General features: G+C 40.6%; 1 protein-coding gene across 34 annotated transcripts in view; it reads right to left on the reverse strand.

Annotated features, from left to right (window-relative positions):
- Positions 1 to 22,055, reverse strand: part of MACF1 (microtubule actin crosslinking factor 1) — a 402,950-nt gene that overhangs the window by 173,028 nt on the left and 207,867 nt on the right. For all 34 annotated transcript variants that reach the window (XM_055095114.2, XM_055095086.2, XM_055095084.2 and 31 more), the window contains 11 exons: positions 21,437 to 21,565; positions 20,632 to 20,709; positions 19,856 to 20,017; positions 18,325 to 18,429; positions 17,593 to 17,688; positions 15,854 to 15,979; positions 13,235 to 13,387; positions 10,517 to 10,671; positions 3,919 to 4,045; positions 3,187 to 3,370; positions 2,615 to 2,784 (listed from right to left, as the gene is read on the reverse strand). In XM_055095114.2, the coding sequence (XP_054951089.2) occupies positions 2,615 to 2,784; positions 3,187 to 3,370; positions 3,919 to 4,045; positions 10,517 to 10,671; positions 13,235 to 13,387; positions 15,854 to 15,979; positions 17,593 to 17,688; positions 18,325 to 18,429; positions 19,856 to 20,017; positions 20,632 to 20,709; positions 21,437 to 21,565 (1,485 nt within the window). The remainder of the gene's footprint in view (positions 1 to 2,614; positions 2,785 to 3,186; positions 3,371 to 3,918; positions 4,046 to 10,516; positions 10,672 to 13,234; positions 13,388 to 15,853; positions 15,980 to 17,592; positions 17,689 to 18,324; positions 18,430 to 19,855; positions 20,018 to 20,631; positions 20,710 to 21,436; positions 21,566 to 22,055) is intronic.

Consider the following 22,055-nt stretch of genomic DNA (forward strand, 5'->3'; position numbering starts at 1 on the left):
TTGACATAAATAAATAATGAAAGAAGAAAGCAAGGGAAGGAGGGAAGAAAAAAAAAGGGAGGGAGGGAGGGAAGGAAGACAAACTACAGAAAAGGAAAGAAGGCCTGGTTTTTCCTTTTCCATAGAATGTACATGTTTTTTATGTAGAAGGAATGACAGAATTAGAAAAGCAGCTTTTGGCAACTATGATACTAAGAAGTGATTCAGTCAAGAATTAACAATGGATGCTAAAACTAGTTGGTGAAAATTTGATGAAAAATAGGATATTTACATAGTCTCCAGTACCTCCCCATAGGATACTCAGTAATTACAATGGGAAAATAGGAACCAGAGATGAAAATTAACATCACCAGTAATGTCATATGTATCCTTATATGACACACTAATATACCAAGGACACAGTATCACTTCTGCAGGATTCCTGCCAAAATTGTAAGACCTAACACTAATCAGGAAGAAACCTCAGATAACCACAAACAGAAGGACAAAATATTCTACATTTATTCTACAAAATAAATGGGCTGCACTCATAAAAAAAATGTTAAGGTCATGAAAGATGATGGAAAGTTGAGAAACTGTTTCAAGTTAAAGAAATCTGAAGATACACAGCAACCAAATGCAATATGTAATCCTGGACTGAATCCTGGACCTTCCTTCTTGGGGTAGCTAGGGATGGATGGTATGAGGATGTAAAGAGCATTATTTGGTCAACTGATGAAATTTTAATGAGGCGTGAGCTTGGATAGCAGTATTATATCAGTGTTTGTTTGCTTGTTTGTTTGTTTGCCTGAGACAGTTTTGCTCTGTTGCCCAGGCTAGAGTGTAGTGGTGTGATCTCGGCTCACTGCAACCTCCACCTCCCGGGTTCAAGTGATTCTCATACCTCAGCCACTTGAATAGCTGGGATTACAGGCACCTGCCACCACACCTGGCTACTTTTTGTACTTTTAGTGGAGATGAGGTTTTGCCATGTTGGCCAGGCTGGTCTCGAACTCCTGGTCTCATGCAATCCGCCTACATCAGCCTCCCAAAGTGCTAGGATTACAGACGTGAGCCACCACACCCAACCCGTATCAATGTTAATTTCCTGATGTTTATCATTGTTCCGTGGTTATGTAAGAGGCTGCCCTTGTTTTTTGAAGATGCACACTGAAGTATTTAAGGAATAAAGGAGCTTCATGTCTGGAACTTACTCTCAAGATAAAAAAGGAATGTTATTATGTATAATATATAGAATAAAATGATAAAGCAAATGCACAAAAATGGTAACATTTGGAGACTCTGGGTGAAAGGTATAAGAGAATAAAACTTTTCTATATATCTGAAATTATTTTAAAATAAAGTTTTAAAAAGGAAGAGGTATTTTAGATGTATGTATGTATATATGTATCTTGAGACAGGGTCTCTTTCACTCAGGCTGGAGTGCAGTGGTGCAGTTATAGCTAACTGAAGCCTCAAACTCTTGGGTTCAAGCGATTCTCCCACCTCGGCCTCCCAACGCATGCAGTCAACCTTTATTTCTTAGTGAGTTCTATTTTTCAGGGACAAATAGATTTTGTATCACCCTATAGAAAAGTAAAAAGCTTCCACATGAGAATTCCCAGGCTCATATGATATGCCTCATATTACCTCCCTCTCCACCAGTAAAAATCATACTTCCCTCTCACTCTTCTCTTCAGGTTTGGGGGGGAAAAAAAGAAAGTTAGAAAAATCACTCCTCCTCATTAGCCATTCCTTTCCATCCCCTTTAAGCTCCCAGATCAAATTTAATAGCCTTCATAGAGCTCTCTCATACCATTCTAATTAGAAATGTTCTAGAAACACTCTAAGTTCCTACAGCAATCTTTGCTTGGAAATACACTAGTTACTATTCATGACATTTCTTATATCTTATACTGAAGTCTCTAATTGTAACTTCGACTTTTTATTTTCCTTTCACTACACTATAAGCCAAAAAACAAGGATCTTTGTTTACTTTTCTTTGTATGCCTCAGAGGACTTAATAAAGCAAAAAATACTTGCTGCTTTTACTTCAAGAATACTATCCTACATTTTCATAGTATTTTACTTTTTCAGGAAGCTCATTATATGTACTATACCACTAATTTTCAAAATAACCCTATATCGTGCATTGCCATCTCCATTTTACAAGAAAGTAAACTAGGGATGAGAGTTCACTTGCTCAAAGTCACAGACAGAGCATGTATCAGAGCCCACATTCAAATCAGAGTTATTCCTTATATTTATTGGTCATATGACTGAAGGTAACCAAGTCATTTAAAGTAACACAGGCGCATAAGGGATAGAAGAAAAGAGTAGCATCTCTACTAAGCAGTTTCAAAATACATAGCCCAAATATACTGCTTAGAAAAATTTACTAGTCTGTTTGCCTTCTCAACTCTGTAGGAAACTAATCAACATTTAGCAATACACATGGAGCTGAAATCACACTTCTCCACGGGTAAAAGACATTTATAGACTGCAAGAAGAACTCCTGAGAAGGACTGTCTTGAGTCTATTGCCTCATTTCTTAGGTGCCATACTCTTTTGCCATCCAATGAACTCTGAAAGCATTCACTCCACAACCAGCATCCACATTGCTCTTAGGGCTTACCTCTTGCTCTGCAATCCTTAATGCATTGTCCTGCCGGGCATCTCTGTCAGTCCTAGAGCTGGCTAGAGACTGAATTCGTTTGACCACCCTCTGTTCATACTCCTCCAGGCGTAGCCGGATGTTCTTCAACTCTGAAATGTACATCTTGGCCACAGTCTCCTCTTTGTCCTCTGTGAATGAACAAACACAAAAGACCAGTAAGCTCGACATCAGAGATAAGCAGACCTGATATCCTACTAATGAAAGCAAGCCTTTATTTAGGGAATCTTCTGCCTAATCCTACCTGATCCTAAATTTCACATATTGTATACTAATCTTTGAGAGTCCAAACATGTTACAGCCACAAGAAAATGTGATAGGTTGATGAGCAGTAACGACTGAAATATCAACAGACTTCTTCCATGATCTGATTTTGAGAATTCATCTATAAGTTCTTCTCTATCTCAAGTTCGTAGCTACTCGAATGGAAAAAAGTGGTGATGTTACTTTCTCATTTATATGAAGGGTTTCACAGCAACCCCTTGAAAGGCTCTCATTCTACTATTCTCTTTCCCTCTTCCCAGTGCACACACCATTCTCCATGGACTTCATCAGGTGCTGGAAGCGGGCTTTACAAGCTTCCACCTCCTCTTCCAAGCGCAAGCGATCAGCCACTGAGAACAGCACAGAGTCACGACTATCCTGCAGAAAGTCTTCATAGTGGGCCTGAAGGTTCTTCATAATCTGATGGCACTCCCCTGGTGCTGAGGATCGAAGCTAGAAAGAAAAAGCCAGAAGAAATTGCAACAGAATAAAAATGTAACACTTCCTCTTTTCCTCCATTTTACTGAAGTAACATATATACAAAACAGTGCATAAACCATAATCGTAAACATGTTGATTTTTATAATTTGAATTCCTCCATTTAGTCAGCATTCAGATTAAGAAGCAGAACATTACCAGCACCCGAGAACCAACCTTTGTGCCCCACTGGACATAACTCTTAATAATTGTTCACAAGTATTCACCTACTACATATTCTTATGCAAAAGACATGATTGTCTTACAGAGTGAGAAAAAGCCTGCAACCTTCTACCCTTGCCAAGAAGACCAAAGATGTTACTTATTCTAATTAGGAATTTCCTTTACCATTCAAATTGCTGCTTCCAGCTTGTAAGAACCTCAGGTCTCGAACTCTAAAATGGTATTCCTGAGTCCACTTTACTCCATTTGGGTGGGGAAAAGTCTCACAGTAATGAAAAAAGCTCCTTCTGAAAAAATCTTGCTAACGGAATGTGAGCCTGGGGTAAGGTTTTCATAATTACCTTTTCTAGGTTCCAGGTCTGTACAAGGTCAAGGTCTTTACGCAGATAGTTCCAAGAGATAAGGCTTTTGGTGTTAACATGCAGCTGATGCCAAAGGGCCATAACCTTCTGATAAGATTGTTCGACCCTAGAAATAACACAGAACCTGACTATTACCTTTGTAAGACTTCAGCTCCACATTAGAGACCTTCTAAGGAAAAATGTGATTGCCTTAGCAGAATTGAGCTTATATGTTGAGCAGAGAAAGGCAACAAGTCAAATACTAGCATCTCAGGAATTTTTAGAACTAAATTAATTGAGGCTGGGCGTGGTAGCTCATGCCTGTAATCCCAGAACTTTTGGAGGCCAAGGTGGGAGGACTGCTTGAGCCCAAGAGTTCAGGAGCAGCCTGGGCGACATAGTGAGACCTCATCTCTATTTAAAAAAAAAAAAACTAAACTACATTAATTAATTGAGATCTTCAACTTGGATTTGCTACAGCATTATGCATATTACGTTAGCACATATTTAGTAATCTCATAAATGTTACCTGGATATAATATGATGATTACAAGCCAGAGAGAAGAAATAACCAGAGAGAACAATAATAGGGAAAGGCATAAACAACATCCCATCCAGAATTGTTGAAAAAGGATTATATCAATGTTTAAAAACTGATTTGCTGTGTTCCAAATATTTACAAAAATGCTAAAATGTTGAGAAGTTAATAGCAGCTTAAGAAATTCACCTGGTATATAAAAGAAAACTGCATGGCTCGCACCTGTAATCCCAGCACTTTGGGAGGCTGAGGCGGGCAGATCACCTGAGGTCGGGAGTTCAAGACCAGCCTGACCAACAAGGAGAAACCCCATCTCTATTAAAAATACAAAAATTAGCCAGGTGTGGTGGTAGATGCCTATAATCTCAGCTACTTGGGAGGCTGAGGCAGGAGAATCGCTTGAACCCGGGAGGTGGAGGTTGCAGTGAGCCAAGATCGCACCATTGCACTCCAGCCTGGGCAACAAGAGCAGAACTCCGTTTCAAGAAAAAAAAAAAGAAAACTGCAGTATGAAGGGTTTGAGATTTCTTTCCCAAGCATCTCATATCTAATTCAATCTTGATTTCAGGAAGACTTACAAATACACAAATACACAGACACACTCTCTTACACACCCACCATGTTACCTTGAATTTCTTCAAGTTGAGAAAAAAATGTGAGATATAAAGAACAGGATGGAAAACTAGAAGCCAGGACATCAGTTAAATAGGAGGCATTAAATCCGTAAGTTTAATCTTCCCTCTCTCCAAAACTCCCACTAAAATTTCAGTAGAGTTGAAATTCAAAGTTCAGGAAATCCCAAAGAAGAATAAAAATATAAAAAAGCAACAACAAAAAAAATAGAAAATAAGAGAACATTAGAAAATTAGTTCAGGAGGTCCAACATTCAACAAATGGGAATTCTTAAAAGCAAGAACTAAAAACAAGGAGAACGAAATACTTAAAGAAATAAGGCTGGCGTGGTGGCTCACGCCTGTAATCCCAGCACTTTGGGAGGCCGAGGAGGGCAGATCACGAGGTCAAGAGATTGAGACCATCTTGGCTAACATGGTGAAACCCCGTCTCTACTAAAAATATAAAAAATTAGCTAGGCGTGGTGGCAGATGCCTGTAGTCCCAGCTACTCGGGAGGCTGAGGCGGGAGAATGGAGTGAACCCAGGAGGCAGAGCTTGCGGTGAGCCGAGATTGCGTCACTGCACTCTAGCCTGGGCGACACGGCGAGACTCCATCTCGAAAAAAAAAAAAAAAAAAAAAAAGAAAGAAAGAAAAGAGAAATAATCCAGGCTGGGCAAGGTGGCTCATGCCTATAATTCCAGCACTTTGGAAGGCTAAGGCAGGTGAACCACGAGGTCAGGAGTTCAAGACCAGCCTGGCCAACATGGTGAAACCCCGTCTCTACTAAAAGTACAAAAAATTAGCTGGGTGTGGTGGTGTGTGCCTGTAGTCCCAGCTACTTGGGAGGCTGAGGCAGGAGAATTGCTTGAACCCAGGAGGCAGAGATTGCACTGAGCCAAGATCGCGCCACTGCACTCCAGCCTGGGCGACAGAGCGAGACTGTCTCAAAATAATCATCATCATCATCATCATCATCCAAGAAAAAACTTCTCCAGACTTGAAAGACGAGTTTCTAGTTTGTGTTCATTAGCATAATGAATGCAAAAAGACTCAAAGGTACAGCATCCCTTTTAAAGATTAGAGACAAAGAGAAGCACTTAAACACTTGCAGAGAAATAAAGATTTCTTTCAAAAGGTAAAAGTATCAGACTGTTCCGTATCATGATAGTGGTGAAGGATAAACAATTCTAAGCCTTTGTCAAAACCAATAGTACTGCTTATGACAAAAGATGAGTTTTACTATTATGTAAACCTAAAAAAAAAAAGAGAAAGAATGAAAATGGCACTATACATCTAAACAAGAAATCCTGAAAGCTAGAAAGCAATAGAGCAATGATTTCAGAGTTCAGAGTAAAAATAATTTCCAGGCTGGGCATGGTGACTCACACCTGTAATCCCAGCACTTTGGAAGGCCGAGGCGGGCAGACTACTTGAGGTCAGGAGTTCGAGACCAGCCTGGCCAACATGGTGAAACCCTGTCTTTACTAAAAATATAAAAATTAGCCGGAAATGGGGGCATGCACCTGTGATCCCAGCTACTTGGCAGGCTGAGGCAGGAGAATCACTTGAGCCCAGGAGGTGGAGGCTGCCATGTGCTAAGACCATGCACTCCACTCCAGCCTGGGCAACACAGCAAGACTCTATCTCAATAATAATAATAATAATAATAATAATAATAATTTCAAAAAAATGTATCTTGCCAGTTAGAGGAAGAAGAAGACAGACATTTTCAGATATAAGAGGTTTCAAAAAATTTACCTCCTACTCAGCCTTTTTCAGTAAGGCATTGGAGAGTGTAATCCACCAAACCAGGAAGTACACTAATAAATAAGACTTGGAATCTAGTAATTAGTGGGTCCACGTATCACAGAGACAGTACTGACTGAATCAGGCCTACAGAACAGGTCCGGACTGAAAAAAAAAAAAGATAGAATGGTCCAGAATAAATGTTTCCAAAAGAAAAATGAAAATTGCCTGTGGTGTTTGGCCATATTGGGAATCCTTTTACAGTAATGTAGGAGAGTTTGGGGACAACTAAGCAAACTAAAAAACAAAACAATTACCCACTCCAAGGAAACAAAAATTATATAAGAAAGTAAATAAAACAGAGGCCAGGTGCAGTGGCTCACGCCTGTAATCCCAACACTTTGAGAGGCCGAGGTGGGTGGATCACTTGAGGTCAGGAGTTCGAGACCAGCCTGGCCAACATGGTGAAACCCCGTCTCTACTAAAAATACAAAAATTAGCCAGTCGTGGTGGCACACACCTGTAATCCCACTTACTCGGGAGGCAAAGGTTGCAATGAGCCCAGACTGCACCACTGCACTCCAGCCTGGGCGACAGAGGGAGACTCCGTCTCAAACCAAAAAAAAAAAAAAAAAGTAAAGAAAGTAAATAAAATAATTTATTCGTAAATATATTCACTCACCTACTCATTCATTCTTTCATTCAATAACCATTTATTGAATACCTGCTATGTGCTAGGAATGGTTCTAAGTGCTAAAGATACAGAGGTAAACAAAATGGACAAAAATCTCTAATAGGAGAGAACAAACACACAATCTGTTAGGCAGTATTAAGAGTTCTGAAGAAAAATAAAATGAGTAAAGAAGACAGAGAGTGGCATGCAGTTAGTGGGGATGGTGGTCCATGAGGGTTCTAAGATAAACTGAACAAAGTGAGGGAGTGAAACATGTAAATATCAGAGGCAAGCAGGAAGTCCAAAGGCCCTGAGGCAAGAATATGCTGTCTGTGTGTGAGAAACAGAGGAAAGACCAGAGTGACTGCAGCTAAGTACAAGCAAGGAGAGTGGCAGAGGATGAGTTCAGAGAGGTAAGGCACAGTCGCCTCACAATAGTCCCCTAGAGTAAGATGTGGCTCAGCTTTAAACAACACATGTACTAATAAAACAAAAATAGCAACTTAAACAAAAACTGTGACATAACCACATTTGGAAAACGGAAGAAGTGTATGCATATATGTGTGCATAGAAAGCTAAATGTTAATTTCCTAGAGTAAGAAGTTAATAGATAATTTCTGAAGTTGAAAACAAACAAGGAAATAGCAGGAAAAAATTACATTTGGAAATGTGGATTTATAACCCAGCAAAATCTGCTAAAACAGCTGAAAACACTTGACTCTGGAACGTGGAACTTTGGGAAAGGAGAGGTGATAGCTAATTTTTATTATAATAAACTTTGCAGTATAACCCAACTTTCTAAAATATGTACATATATACATATATATACACACACATACTTTTTTTTTTTTTTTTTTTGAGACAGAGTCTCACTCTGTCACCCAGGCTGGAGTGCAGTGGCACTATCTCGGCTCACTGCAACCTCCACACCCTGGGTTCAAGCAATTCTCCTGCCTCAGCCTCCTAAGTAGCTGGGACCACAGTCATGCACCACCACGCCAGGCTAATTGTCTGTATTTTTAGTGAGACGGAGTTTCACCATGTTGCTCAGGCTGGTCTCGAACTCCTGACCTCAAGTAATCCAATAACCTCAGCCTCTCAAAGTGCTGGAATTACAAGCGTGAGCCATGGTGCCCGGCCCATATATTACTTTAATAAAAATTAAAGAAAATCAGCTGCCATTAAAAAAAAAAATTCAGAGTCTGAGACAGAGACAGTCATGGCAGGACAAACGTTTAGAAAGTTTCTTCCACTCAGGCCGGGCACAGTGGCTCACGCCTGTAATCCCAGCACTTTGGGAGGCCAAGGTGGGTGGATCACAAGGTCAGGAGATCGAGACCATCCTGGCTAACACGGTGAAACTCCGTCTCTACTAAAATCCAAAAAATTAGCAGGGCATGGTGACGGGCGCCTGTAGTCCCAGCTACTCAGGAGGCTGAGGCAGGAGAATGGCGTGAACACAGGAGGCGGAGCTTGCAGTGAGCTGAGATAGTGCCACTGCACTCCAGCCTGAGCGACAGAGCAAGGCTCTGTCTCAAGAAAAAAAAAAAAAAGAAAGAAAAGAAAATTTGAAAGGAGTGCTGCTGAAACTGTAACCAAAGGAGGCATTATGCTTCCAGAAAAATCTCAAGGAAAAGTATTTCAAGCAACAGTAGTCGCTGTTGGATCAGGTTCTAAAGGAAAGGGTGGAGAGGGTCAACCAGTTAGCATGAAAGTTGGAGATAAAGTTCTTCTCCCACAATATGGAGGCACCAAAGTAGTTCTAGATGACAAGGATTATTTCCTATTTAGGACGGTGACATTCTTGGAAAGCACGTAGAGTGAAATAAGTCACTACTGAAATGGCATCACTCATAGGTGGGAATTGAACAATGAGAACACTTGGACACAAGAAGGGGAACATCACACACCGGGGCCTGTTGTGGGGTGGGGGGATGGGGTGGGGGGAGGGGGGAGGGATAGCATTAGGAGATATACCTAATGTAAATGACGAGTTAATGGGTGCAGCACACCAACATGGCACATGTATACATATGTAACAAACCTGCACATTGTGCACATGTACCCTAGAACTTAAAGTATAATTAAAAAAAAAAAAAGAAAGAAATGGCATCAACATGAAGCTGCCCATTCCACTGAAGTCCTGAAATTTTTCATCATGTAAATAATTTCCATATCTCTTTTATAATAAACTAATGATAACTAATGACCCAAAAAAAAATCAACCTTTTTTTTTTGTGAGACGGAGTCTCCCTTTGTCGCCCAGGCTGGAGTGCAGTGGTGCCACTCACTGCAAACTCGACCTCCCAGGTTCAAGCGATTCTCTGATTCTCCTGCCTCAGCCTCCCGAGTAGCTGGGATTAAAGGTGCCTGCCATCACGCCCGGCTAATTTTTTTTTTTTTTGTATTTTTAGTAGAAATGGAGTTTCACCGTGTTGGCCAGGCTGGTCTTGAACTCCTGACCTTAAGTGATCCGCCTCCCTCAGCCTCCCAAAGTGTTGGGATTACGGACATGAGCCACTGTGCCCAGCCCAATCTTTTTTTTTTTTTTTGAGACAGAGTTTCGCTCTGTTGCCCAGGCAGCTAGAGTGCAGTGGCGCAATCTCAGCTGACTGCAAACTCCGCCTCCTTGGTCAAGCAATTCTCATGCCTAAGCCTCCCAAGTAGCTGGGACTACAGGCGTGCACCACCACATCCAGCTAATTTTTGTATTTTTAGTATAGATGAGGTTTTACCATGTTGACCAGGCTGGTAAAAAAATCAGTCTTCTGAGAGTAAACTATTTATAACCAGGAGTTCTTTAAAAAAGAAATATCACTGAAGATACTCTAGCTGAACAGAAGTATTTATTGAAGATCTACTATGTGGCTGGCAGTAGGAGACTTGATATCTCCAATGAGAAGCCTCTCCCAGGAGGAACTTTACAACTGTGTTCAAAAACATCACAAATGCACACTCATCCCTCCACTAGTTCACCGAGGCCAACAGCAGAGGTGGGTGTACCAGTGGCAGCTGAGCCAAGTTACCTGCTGGCCATCTCAATGGCATCCTTATTGGGTGGGGGGATGAGGAAGCAGACTGACGGCACCATTGCCTCGTTCCCTGTGGGGCTGATCACTTTCCATTTGGTCCGCTGAGAATTATCTTCTAGCACACATTCATCATTTTTGCAAATAGTAATCTGAAGAGATAAATTTACCAGTGATTGCTAATGGATAAACCAACAACCCATTATTACCTGGTGCCTCATCCCAAAGCTATCAAATCCTTAAGAAAAAAATCTGCTTAAGAAAAGATCTGCTATCACTTGGTGAGGGCTTCTGATTTTTGCCAAAAGATAATGGGTATAAATCTACAACACAGGACAAACTGTGACACCAAATAAATCAAGGAAATAAGTATGTATTAAATACCTGTTACATGTCAAGTAACCCAGAATATGAAAGTTATAATAAGACTATAAAGGCTCAAGAGCGATCTCAGCACAAAAATCTACTAGAGTAAAAACTAATGGAAGGTGAATAATCAAAACATTGTTTTTATGATATTTCCTCTCCCTACTTCCTATCATCCCACCCAAACCCCTGAAAATGTTTAAGCATTTTGGAATTATCAAGTCTTTCTCTTAGAGGCAAGTGATCAAGACTATTATCCCTAACTTACAGGCAGAAATATTGAGACACACAAAAGTACAGTCCCATTTTTAAATTTTTTTTCCATTTTTTAATTCATTCATTCTTTTGTATAATACATATTTCTTGAGTGTCTACTATGTGCTAGGACACTGGAGATAAAAACAGTACAATTGGCCAGGCACAGCAGCTCACACCTATAATCCCAGCACTTCTGAAGGCTAAGGTAGGCAGGCTGCTTGAGCCCAGGAGTTCAAGACCAGCCTAGGCAACATAGTAAAACCTCATCTCTACAAAAAATAACAAAAATTAGCCGGGTATAGTAGTGCATGCCTGTAGTTCCAGCTACTTGGGAGGCTGAGGTGGGAGGGTCACCTGAGCCCAGGGAGGTCAAGGCTGCAGTAAGCCATGATAGTGCCACTGCACTCCAGCCTGGGCCACAGAGTCAGACCCTGTCACAAAACATAAATAAATAAATAAATAGGCACAGTGGTAAGCAGACAAGCATAGTCTGTATTTCCACATATTCTGGTGGTGTATGTAGTTATAATACTGTGTGACAAATGCAATTTACCAGGCAATAAAGTATATGACCCAGTCTTGGCTAGAGAGGTAAAGACAGATTACTCAAGAACTTAAAGCCACATTAAGGAGTTTCGGCTTTTTCCCAAGAGCAATGAGTAATTATTATAAGATTTAAGCATAGGATTGTTATTTAAAGGAAAAAAAAAAAAAAAAAACGCTGGGCGCAGTGGCTTATGCCTGTAATCCCAGCACTTTGGGAGTCTGAGGCAGGCAGATCATGAGGTCAGGAGATCGAGAACATCCTGGCTAACACAGTGAAACCCCGTCTCTACTAAAAATACAAAAAATTAGCCGGGCGTGATGGCATACACCAGTAGTCTCTGCTACTTGGGAGGCTGAGGCAGGATAATCACTTGAACCCGGGGGGCAGAGGTTGCAGTGAGCTGAGATGGCGCCACTGCATTCCAGCCTGGGCCACAGAGCGAGACTCCGTCTCAAAAAATAAAATAAAATAAAATAGGCTGGGCGCGGTGGCTCACGCCTGTAATCCCAGCACTTTGGGAGGCCAAGGTGGGTGGATCAAGAGGTCAGGAGATCGAGACCATCCTGGCTAACACAGTGAAACCCCATCTCTACTAAAAATACAAAAACTTAGGTGGGCGTGGTGGCGGGCACATGTAGTCCCCGCTACTTGGGAGGCTGAGGCAGGAGAATGGCGTTAACCCGGGAGGCGGAGCTTGCAGTGAGCCGAGATCGTGCCACTGCACTCCAGCCTGGGCGACAGGGCGAGACTTCGTCTCAAATAAATAAATAAATAAATAAAATTAAAATTAAAAAAAGAAGATGCTGGTGGTAGGATCCTTTGTGCACTAAATGGGGAGGCTGATACAATAATCCAAGTGAAAGAAACTTATGCCTTTTATTTTTTTTGAGACAGGGTTTCACTCAGGCTAGAGTGCAAACAGTGCGATCTTGGCTCACTGCAACCTCCACTTCCTCGGCTCAAGCGATTCTCCTGTCTCAGCCTCCCGAGTAGACTATAGCTGCAAGTCACTGTACCTGGCTAATTTTTGTATATTTTGCAGAGACGCAAGCTGGTCTTGAACTCCTGAGCTCAAGTGATCCATGTGCCTCAGCCTCCTAAAGTGCTGGGATTACAGGCATGAGCCTCTCCACCCAGCCACTTATGCTCTTAGGGTAATATTAGCAGGGATAGAAAAAGTACGTTTAAGGGATATTTACAAATTAGTACAAACTTGATGGTCCTATTAGCTGTGGAGGATAAGAGGGGTGGGGGAGTCAAGGATATCTCCCAAGTGCTACAAAGTACCATCTCTGTCAACACTTAGGCAACTGAGTAGATAATGATGCCAATCACTGAGGCAGGGAGCAGGTCAAGATTATAGGGTTGAAGTTTTTAGTTTAGTTTTTTTTTTTTTAAATGATAGGAGAGACTTCAGCATGTTTAAATTCTAATTTTAAAAACGCTGTAATTTGATCTTTTCTTATCATCATAACCCTAACTGAAGGCTTCCCTTCTTTATTCCTTCCCCCTGTGGCCCAGAGGTACCCTTTCTACCTCCTCACCTCGATCTGCCTGTAGTCACAGACAGCCTTGACAGAAATGGTGTTCTTTAACACATGGTCTGGACTGCGTGGTTTTAGCTGAACGATGGTTTTTGATCTCCCAACGAGACTGGCAACGGAACTCTTGGACTGTATAAGCTGCTCCTTTTCATCCTACAAAATGATAAGAAAAACAAAATGACATTAATGTTGCTACTCAGGGTGACTAAGTCAACAAAGAAAACTGAATACTCCACTCCCTCAGAGAATGTCATCTCTCAGTTAAGTAGGGATGGTTGGTGGAGCCATCTTAAAGACTTAGACAAGGATAAAGAAAAAAGGAGAGAATGCTTCTGTCTTCTACCAAGTGCTTTCGCACTCAAACTTTGCAGCTTTCTCCCTGTGCCACTTTCAATGAACCATAAAGCCACATGCAAAAATCAAAATAAAAACAAATACTTCTAGCTTCCAAATACAGCTACAAAGCTAATAAAAAATCTATCTAAACATGATTCAGAGAACATGAAAGTTAAAATCAATAATAGGTATATTATTATTAGTCAATTTCTCACTGGTAGAAACCAGTTCTTCCCTTTCTGCTTAGGAGAAGCTAGTTATACTTATTTAAATTTTTAAAAATAATTATATCTCCCAAGCTCTACTCCAAATATTTTATTTTCCTAAATTGAGTCAAGCTTTCTAGAGAAAGATCTTAGCTCTTCAACCAACAATGCTGTTGGTGAAGGTATCATGACAAATGATTTAGGGTTTACCTCTTAGTATTTGCTGTGCTATATTCATATAAATTTGATTGGTTAGAAAGAAGTATCATGCAAAATTGAAACTCTCAAATCTCTGCAAATCCAATAATCTTAAAAATGAATAAACTTCTTGTTAACAAAATTGGTAGTAAACCATTACCAATTCCATTAAAGAGTAAAAGATAAACTTTGTCCATTAACCCGGATGTTTCAAGCCCATTTTGAGGTATAAAAGTCTCCCCAGAAGAGGGCTTTCTTAGGATGGATGTAGATGCGATGAGAGTAAAGAGTTAATAATGTTAGGAAATGCCATTAAAGAACTAAGAATATGCAAGTAAAGAAAAAGAAATGCTTAAATAAACTACCTGTGCCTGTCCCCGGGAGCATGATTGGAAGAAATACAACTTTAACTTATTAGTTAAGAAAGAGGAATGGAATATATCAGGGAGACAGCCACATTTCCATACTTGAGAGCTGGTCTACCCATTTCAGTTTCCTTGCAATAAGATGTCAATTTCTGTCTAACCCACAGCCAAACAGCTCAAGCTCCAGAGACCAAGTGCTCAGCGTGGTAAAAGTTCTGAAAAGAACCAGAAGCCAGGACAGATGCTCCCGAACCTGACGGACAAGCTGAGGAGCAGACCCAGGTGACTCCATGCCCCGATGACGCCGCCAACCCGATGACCCTGACCTGGAGAGGAGGGAACAGAGCAGCGACCCTCGAGAAGAGAAGATATGACAACCATTGCAGAGGAGTTACCCTATGACAGAAGGTACTCTGTGGGAGGGAGGAGATAATAGCCAATGATTATATTCCTCCTTCATACTTGCAGTACCTCTGAGAGAGACATTTTAGAGACAACATCTGAAAAGTCAGGTTTTCATCCTTCATTCCAAATTAATTAAATTAACAGATTATTTGCCCAGGTGAATGTAAAACCACTCATAGGTTTACAATACCTGAAAGTGTAAAAAAATAAAAATAAAAAAACATATTCACAAATGCTCAAATTTTACCGACAAAAAAAATGAACTGTTTTGGGTTATTCTAGTTCTCTTATTCAGACTTTTCTATTGAAATGCGAGATTCCCCTTGCTTCTCACAAAGGAAAAGTAAGTTCCCTATTGCATATACATTTCTATTTTAATTTGAGATGCAGCTTGAGCCTTGTCTTGCCAACTCTGTGTAATATACATTCACTAAATATAAGTAGTCTTTCTGCTAATTTAATTACCAGCACTCCTGAAGAAATAATTCATTGGAGAAAATGAATATAAAATTGATTTGAACTAAATACTAAATGTAAAACTATTTCTTAAAAATTAATATTGCTTCATAAATAACTGCACAAATATTACATCTAAATAAGATTTTAATGTTTCTTTGAATTAAAATCAATTTTAATTATCATCCAAAAGAAAACTACCAAGGAGGAAAATTTTGACTCAGGTGTATTTCTTTGTTGTTGTTGTTGTTGTTGTTGTTTTTTGCATAAGAGAGTAAAAAAGAATTTGATATCAACTAATCCCCTTCAACATTTTCTTCATGCTCAACACCTCATCCTTGGCTCCAACTATTACATTAAAATAAGAAAAATGCAAAGAAAGTATAATGAGCTCAAAGTGGCTCAGAGGAGAAGACTAGGCCTTTACTTCAATAACATACCCAAAGAAATCTTATTAGCAACTTATTTAAGAAAAGAAAAGGAAAAAAAGGAAAGAGACAGAACAACATCGATTAAACTCTATTTGAATGTAAGCCAAACTTTATTACAACAATGGCCCATTGCCCTGGAGCTTTCAAGGATATAAACAGCAGCAGCTGATATGGTTTACTCTCTTTCTCAGAAGTAATCATCCCCACTGAGGCAACACCCACCATGGAGTCCTGGAGCAGGTCTTCAAGGCGGGATAAGCTGGTGTTGTGGTCACAGGAATATTTTCGTTTAATGGAATCTTGGAGGTTCCTCAAGAATGACTCCAGCTCTCGTGCATCACTGAAGAACTATGGGAATACAAAGTAAGGATGCCTTCTGCTCAAAACATCAGAACACCGGAATATTAACTAAGAAAGAACAATTTTACTGTGCAGAGCTTAGCAAAGCTGATTACACCCTACTGCATTAGTGACAGTTTATTACAAGGACCACTGAAACATAAACCGAAGGGCTTAAAAAGCCATGCAGCAAAATATTAGTGCTGACTACCCCAAACCCTACCCTACCGAAAAGTTAGCCTGTTTCACCCCCTCAGAAATCACTGCTCTTTCCTCTTGACTTCTGGCTAGGTACAGCATTTGGCTGTGGGGTGTATTTCATGAAAAACCTAAGGTTGAGTGATCAAATGTTTCAATTCATACTATGAAATAATCACGGAAACTATTTAATTTAGGGGCAAAAGGCCAGGCGCGGTGGCTCACGCCTGTAATCCCAGCACTTTCGGAGGCCAAGGCGGGCAGATCACGAGGTCAGGAGATCGAGACCTTCTTGGCTAACACGGTGAAACCCCGTCTCTACTAAAAAAATACAAAAAAATTAGCCGGGCGTGGTGGTGGGCGCCTGTAGTCCCAGCTATTTGAGAGGCTGAGGCAGGAGAATGGCATGAACCTGGGAGGCGGAGTTTGCAGTGAGCAGAGATCGTGCCACTGCACTCCGGCCTGGGCGACAGAGTGAGACTCTGTCTCAAAAAAAAATCTAGGGCAAAAACAGAGGTAACAGCTTATTTTCTCCTCCCACCTCACCTGAAAATAAGAAATACATTCTTTCTTTCTTTATTTAGACACTTGCTCTGTTGCCCAGGCTGGAGTGCAGTGGTGTGATCTTGGCTCACTGCAACCTCTGCCTCCCAGGTTCAAGTAATTCTCCTGCCTCAGCTTCCCAAGTAGCTGGGACTACAGGTGTGTGCTACCACACCCAGCTAATTTTTGTATTTTTAATAGAGAAGGGGTTTCACCATGTTGGCCAGGCTGGTCTTGAACTCCTGACCTCAGGTGATCTGCCTGCCTCAGCCTCCCAAAGTGCTAAGACTACAGGCGTGAGCCATGGTGCCCGGCCAGCAGTACACTCTTTCATGTTCTGACAGATTGAAAAAAGAAAAAAAAGGTCATAATATTTTACAGCTCCTCCCATCAAGAGGTGGAGTCTATTTCTCCTCACCTTGAAGCTAGGCACAGCCACATGTCTGGCTTTAACCAAAGGCACATTAATAAATGTGACAGAAGCAGAAAAAAAGGACTTGTGCTCTAGGACTCGCTCTCTCTTGCTGCTTATGAAACACAGCCACTTTGTGAAGAAAGCTGCTGGATGCTAGAGACACATGGGTTGGTGCTCCAGCACCTAGCCAACTCTCAGACATGAGCAATGCCATTTGGGACCAACCAGCCCCCAGCCTGTCTGCAGCCATGAGTAAGACAGGCAAGATAAGATGAACCACTTAGCTGAGCCCTGCCCAAACTGCTCACCTACTGAATCATGAGCTATCTAAATGACTATTGTTTTAAGCAACTAAATTTTAAGGTGGTGGTTTATACAACAAAAGCACACTAACGCAGATGTGTTTGTAACCTCACCTTTAACATACATATGTACACACACACACAAACACAGAAATCCATCACACCTGAAAATAAGCAGTATTCTCTTTCACATGCTGCTCAACACACAGGCACAGCTGCTTCATCCACTGCAACTGGGACTGGACAGCAGCACTGTAAGCCTGCAATAAACAAGCACACAGACAGAAGGGCTTGAGTTTAACAGACTCAATATATATGCGCAATACTATTTTCCAAGTACAACTCTGCTAATGATAGAGAAGCCAACAGAAAAGATGTGGAGATACTTGACTGGCATCTGCTCAATGCTTCCCACGAGTAAGAGGTGTTCCTTTAATCCAAAATGGTTTTGTTAGAGGGGGTTACATAGAAAAGGTCTCTTCCACACTCAGTTGTAAGTAAATGATCTAGGCAGCAAAACCCAGGTATAAATAAATTCCTCTGGAATTCTTCCACTGTTTCTCTTCTTTTGGCAAAGGCACCACACCAACAAGAGTCAAGTCAGGATCTGTCTGGATAGTTATTTGAAGAAATATGGTCCAAGTCACTTTTCCTCCGAAAGCTGTGAGCCAATGTCCTTTCTATTGTTTCTCTTAGTAGTTTCCTTAGACTAACAAAAATGTTTGCAGGCTTTTGAGGGACATAGGAACAGTCAGGAATGAAAAGAGAGAAGACCCAAGACAAATGTTCCCTGACACTTCCTCCAAGTCTTTCAGTGGAACAAAGTCTCTAATTTGAATACTTTTATAACAACAACCTCTCAGCATTTGACCTTCACACATTCTCAAGTCACACACCTCCACTGTCTGCTTGGCTGGGTGGTTCTCAAGTGAAAGTAGTTCTGCTGTATCTTGTAGAGAACGAAACACATCCTGTTTCTCCTCCAGTTCCATTGTCAACTCCTGAAAATGGAATTCAATTTTACAGCATAAGCACTCTTGGCAGTGGGGAGCGGATAGCATAAATAAAAGCTGTGTTCCCTATTTTAAAGGAATCTACAATATAGAATTGGTGGCAAAATGAGATGTATAAACAGTGCATGCCAGAGGATTGCAGAGAAGGGCACAAACACTGGAATTATTGGAAAATGATTCACAAAGGACATGGGACCTGACCCAGATGTGAGTAAAATGGGGGAACACAGAATAAGCATTGGACCAGAGACAAGAGATAACTTGGCTGGAGTGGACAGTTCCTGCACATCAGTACCCACACCAGTACATGACACACCAGGACATGGGTATCAATGACTGGTTGGCTTTGCTTAGACTATTCAGCCTACAATGTCCTCCACTGACTCTAAATTCTATTAACTGCAGGACTCAATTTAAATAGCTCTTCTGTGAAGCTGGATACTGATCCTTACTATGCTTTCAGAGCACTTTCTTTATATCTCTGTTATAGCCTAATTTCAGTTCTCACACAGCCTGTTTATTGTATTATAGTATCCATTCTTCCTTCTTTAATTCAGTAGAATCATATGCCATTCTCCAATCAGAAGAAGCCTATATTTTTTAAGAACCCTAAATCAATAGAATTAAACTGTCTAAAGTGCATGTTAAAAACAAAAACAAGAAACTCCCTATTTGCGTAGTTTACAAAATCTTTAAAAATCTTCTGAGTGTGAAAACACTAAAAGTAGCAAAAACTAATCCTAACTTGTCTACATCTTTCATTGAAAAGAATAAAAAGCAGTGTCCTATTGTCCAATGTTAAATTTCCCTTCCCATTTTTACAAACGAAGAGATTGAAACAAAAAAGTTAATAAATGAATTAAGGAGAATTCAGAAATTTGTGGAAAGTCCAGAGTATATCCCAGTTGAACAATACTATACTAAATGCTTTGTCTAGATTAGCTTATTAAATCTTAATCTTTTATGCAACCGTTGGGGAATACGTGCTATTAGGGGAGGGGGTAGCTTTGAAGTGGTGCTATTATCTCATTTTATGGAGGTCCAGAGAGATTAAATGACTTCCCAAGGTTATAGAGCTAGTTAGTAGAAGAATAAGAATTTGAACTTAGGCACTCCAAAGCCTATAATCTTAACCACAATGCTGTATTGCTTCTGAAATGACTCAATTTACAGGTTGCTGCTCTATTCACCCAAGACACTGCCTTTCTAAATGCATTCTAGATAAATTAACTCTAGGGTTCTACTGTCCCTCTCTCCATTTACACTTCTCACATGCATGGATGCATTGAGTAGGGCCCCTATTTCTATCTAGCAGAGTGCAACTCCAGCCACCCAAGCTTTCAGCAGACTAGGCCCTGTCTCCTTCTGCTGCTGTTAAATAAGTATGACAGGCCTGCTGCTGTGCTAGACTCACAGAGAAGTAATTTCTCTTGGCTGAGATATTGGAATTGTTGTCACTCCAGTCATATGCTAGTTCCTCCTCCTCCTTCTCATTCAACCAGATCAACTCAGCTGTAGCTCTGGAAACAAATTTATGCAGGCTCTGAAGGTGCCTCATCCGGAAGCTAGAAGTTTCCTAGACAAAGCAAGGATTATAAGATTAGACTGGCAGCCTTTGTATCTGTAGAAGATAGCACATTTGACATCAAAGGAGAGAATAACTCAGGAAATTAATTTGCTCTTAATCTCTGGATTTTTCCCCATGGATTCAAGTTTTGTACAAGTTTGATATAAGACTCCCAGAACTCTTCTCAATCCTAAGTAGAAAACAGAATTCATAAGGCCTTTGTGGTGCTCCCTGGATAAAGAATGGTCCTGGGCTGTCCTACTCTGGACAATCTTGATAAACAGGGATGAAAAACAACAGATCAGAGGGAAAGTCCCCTCTCTACAAATCTCAAACTTTTAGTTTTGGTGTCTCAAAGCACATATAGCCACACGTTTGTTGAAGCACAATACCTAGGATAGGTTCTATTTATTTAAAACGTTCAAGAACAGTAGTTTCTGACCCATTTAGAAAATTGGGAAAATGTTATAATACATATGAATAAGTGCATAGTAAATGATATAGCCTAATAAGCAGAAAACCAAAACAGGGCCAAACCAGGAGATTTCTGAATTAGGGAAGAGAGCTGATTGGGGGGAACCAGACTCTATGAGCAGAATGTAAGAGAATCGGCAGAAACTCACCTTCAATTTACAATACTGTGTCTCCAGCTTTCCAAGAGTTTCAGCATAGCTGGTATGGAAATTCTGGGACATCTTTCCCTGATTAAAAAAGAATGAAATAAAAATACACTAGAGAAAGAGTAAGTAAACTATGTGTTATGGTTGCAACTATGCAAATATTATGTCTAGATAGAGATATGGATTGGTTGCTCTAAGATAACAGAAGCTTAGACAACAAATTTCTGAGTCATATTTTATAACTTGGAGCAGCACTAAGTGGGCAACAGTTGAGCAGGGTAATTACAAACAACAGACCTCACTATCCTGTGTTTCCAGCAATTCTGGTAGGCTTCTAAGCAAAACCAATGCCTGATTCCCACTCAATTGCTTTTTTGAAGGGAAGAGTTGAAATATAAACTGGGAAGATAGAACAGTGACTGAAGGAGAGAGGAAACTATGTAAATAGTTTCTCTAAACCAGCGCTCAACTGCAGGCAGATGGGGAAGTAAAAAGTGCCTGAATTTATAGAGGCAGAGGGCCTGAGTTTGGATGCTGCATCCACTACTTACTAATTCTGACCTCAGCTTCCAGTATCACTTTTCTTTTTAGTAAAAAGGGGTTAATAAAAATACTTTTCTCACAAGTTTATTTCAAAGATTAACAGATACACTTCATGTGGAAAGGGAATTTGTCATAAACCGCTCTTCATCATCATTATTCTTTTCCAGAGCACCCTCCTCCTTCAATACAGCTTTATTGTGTGTACTGTCCTTTCATCCGTTCCACCCACGTCCCTCCTGTAATGTGGATTCTGAAGGCTACGCACCTCATACAACCTGGCCTCCTTGACACTTGAGCCCAGCTCTTCTACACTCGTATGGATGTGCTGCTGCGTTTCTAGCTGCAACTCCACACTAGGCAGGTCATTGCCCCACTCTGCTCGCTCCAGTTTCATCTGAAAAAGAAAAAATATATATATGACATAATTTACTGCTGGCTTGGTAGGAAAATGGTCAGAACCAATGTTAGGACAAGGAAGCAAGGGGTAGAGGACTGAGCAAAAGGACATCCAGGCCATCTCCTTCAATCTACAGCCTCTTACACAAAAATTACGCCATCATCACCGCTAAGAAGCAGGAGAACAGAGCCCACCAATTATACAACAGAGCAGCCTTTTGCTGCTGCATTATTAGTATACATTCCTGGAGTAATCAATCAAAAGGGAAAGGGAACTTCACAGGCTTAAAATGCTTAACTTTACAGTTTAGGCATTTCTCTTTATGGAGTCTTTTCATTTCACAATCATAACTGATATAACAAAGAAGTATCTGAAAATATTTAGCTTCATTTCATGACATCAACTACTGGCCAATGGAAGATAATTTTAAAACAGGTTACTTTGGGATATTTTTATTTATTGTTACATGGGGAATATATTATGCAGA

Source organism: Pan paniscus, chromosome 1, assembly GCF_029289425.2.
Source record: "Pan paniscus chromosome 1, NHGRI_mPanPan1-v2.0_pri, whole genome shotgun sequence".
Classification (NCBI taxonomy): Eukaryota; Metazoa; Chordata; class Mammalia; order Primates; family Hominidae; genus Pan; species Pan paniscus.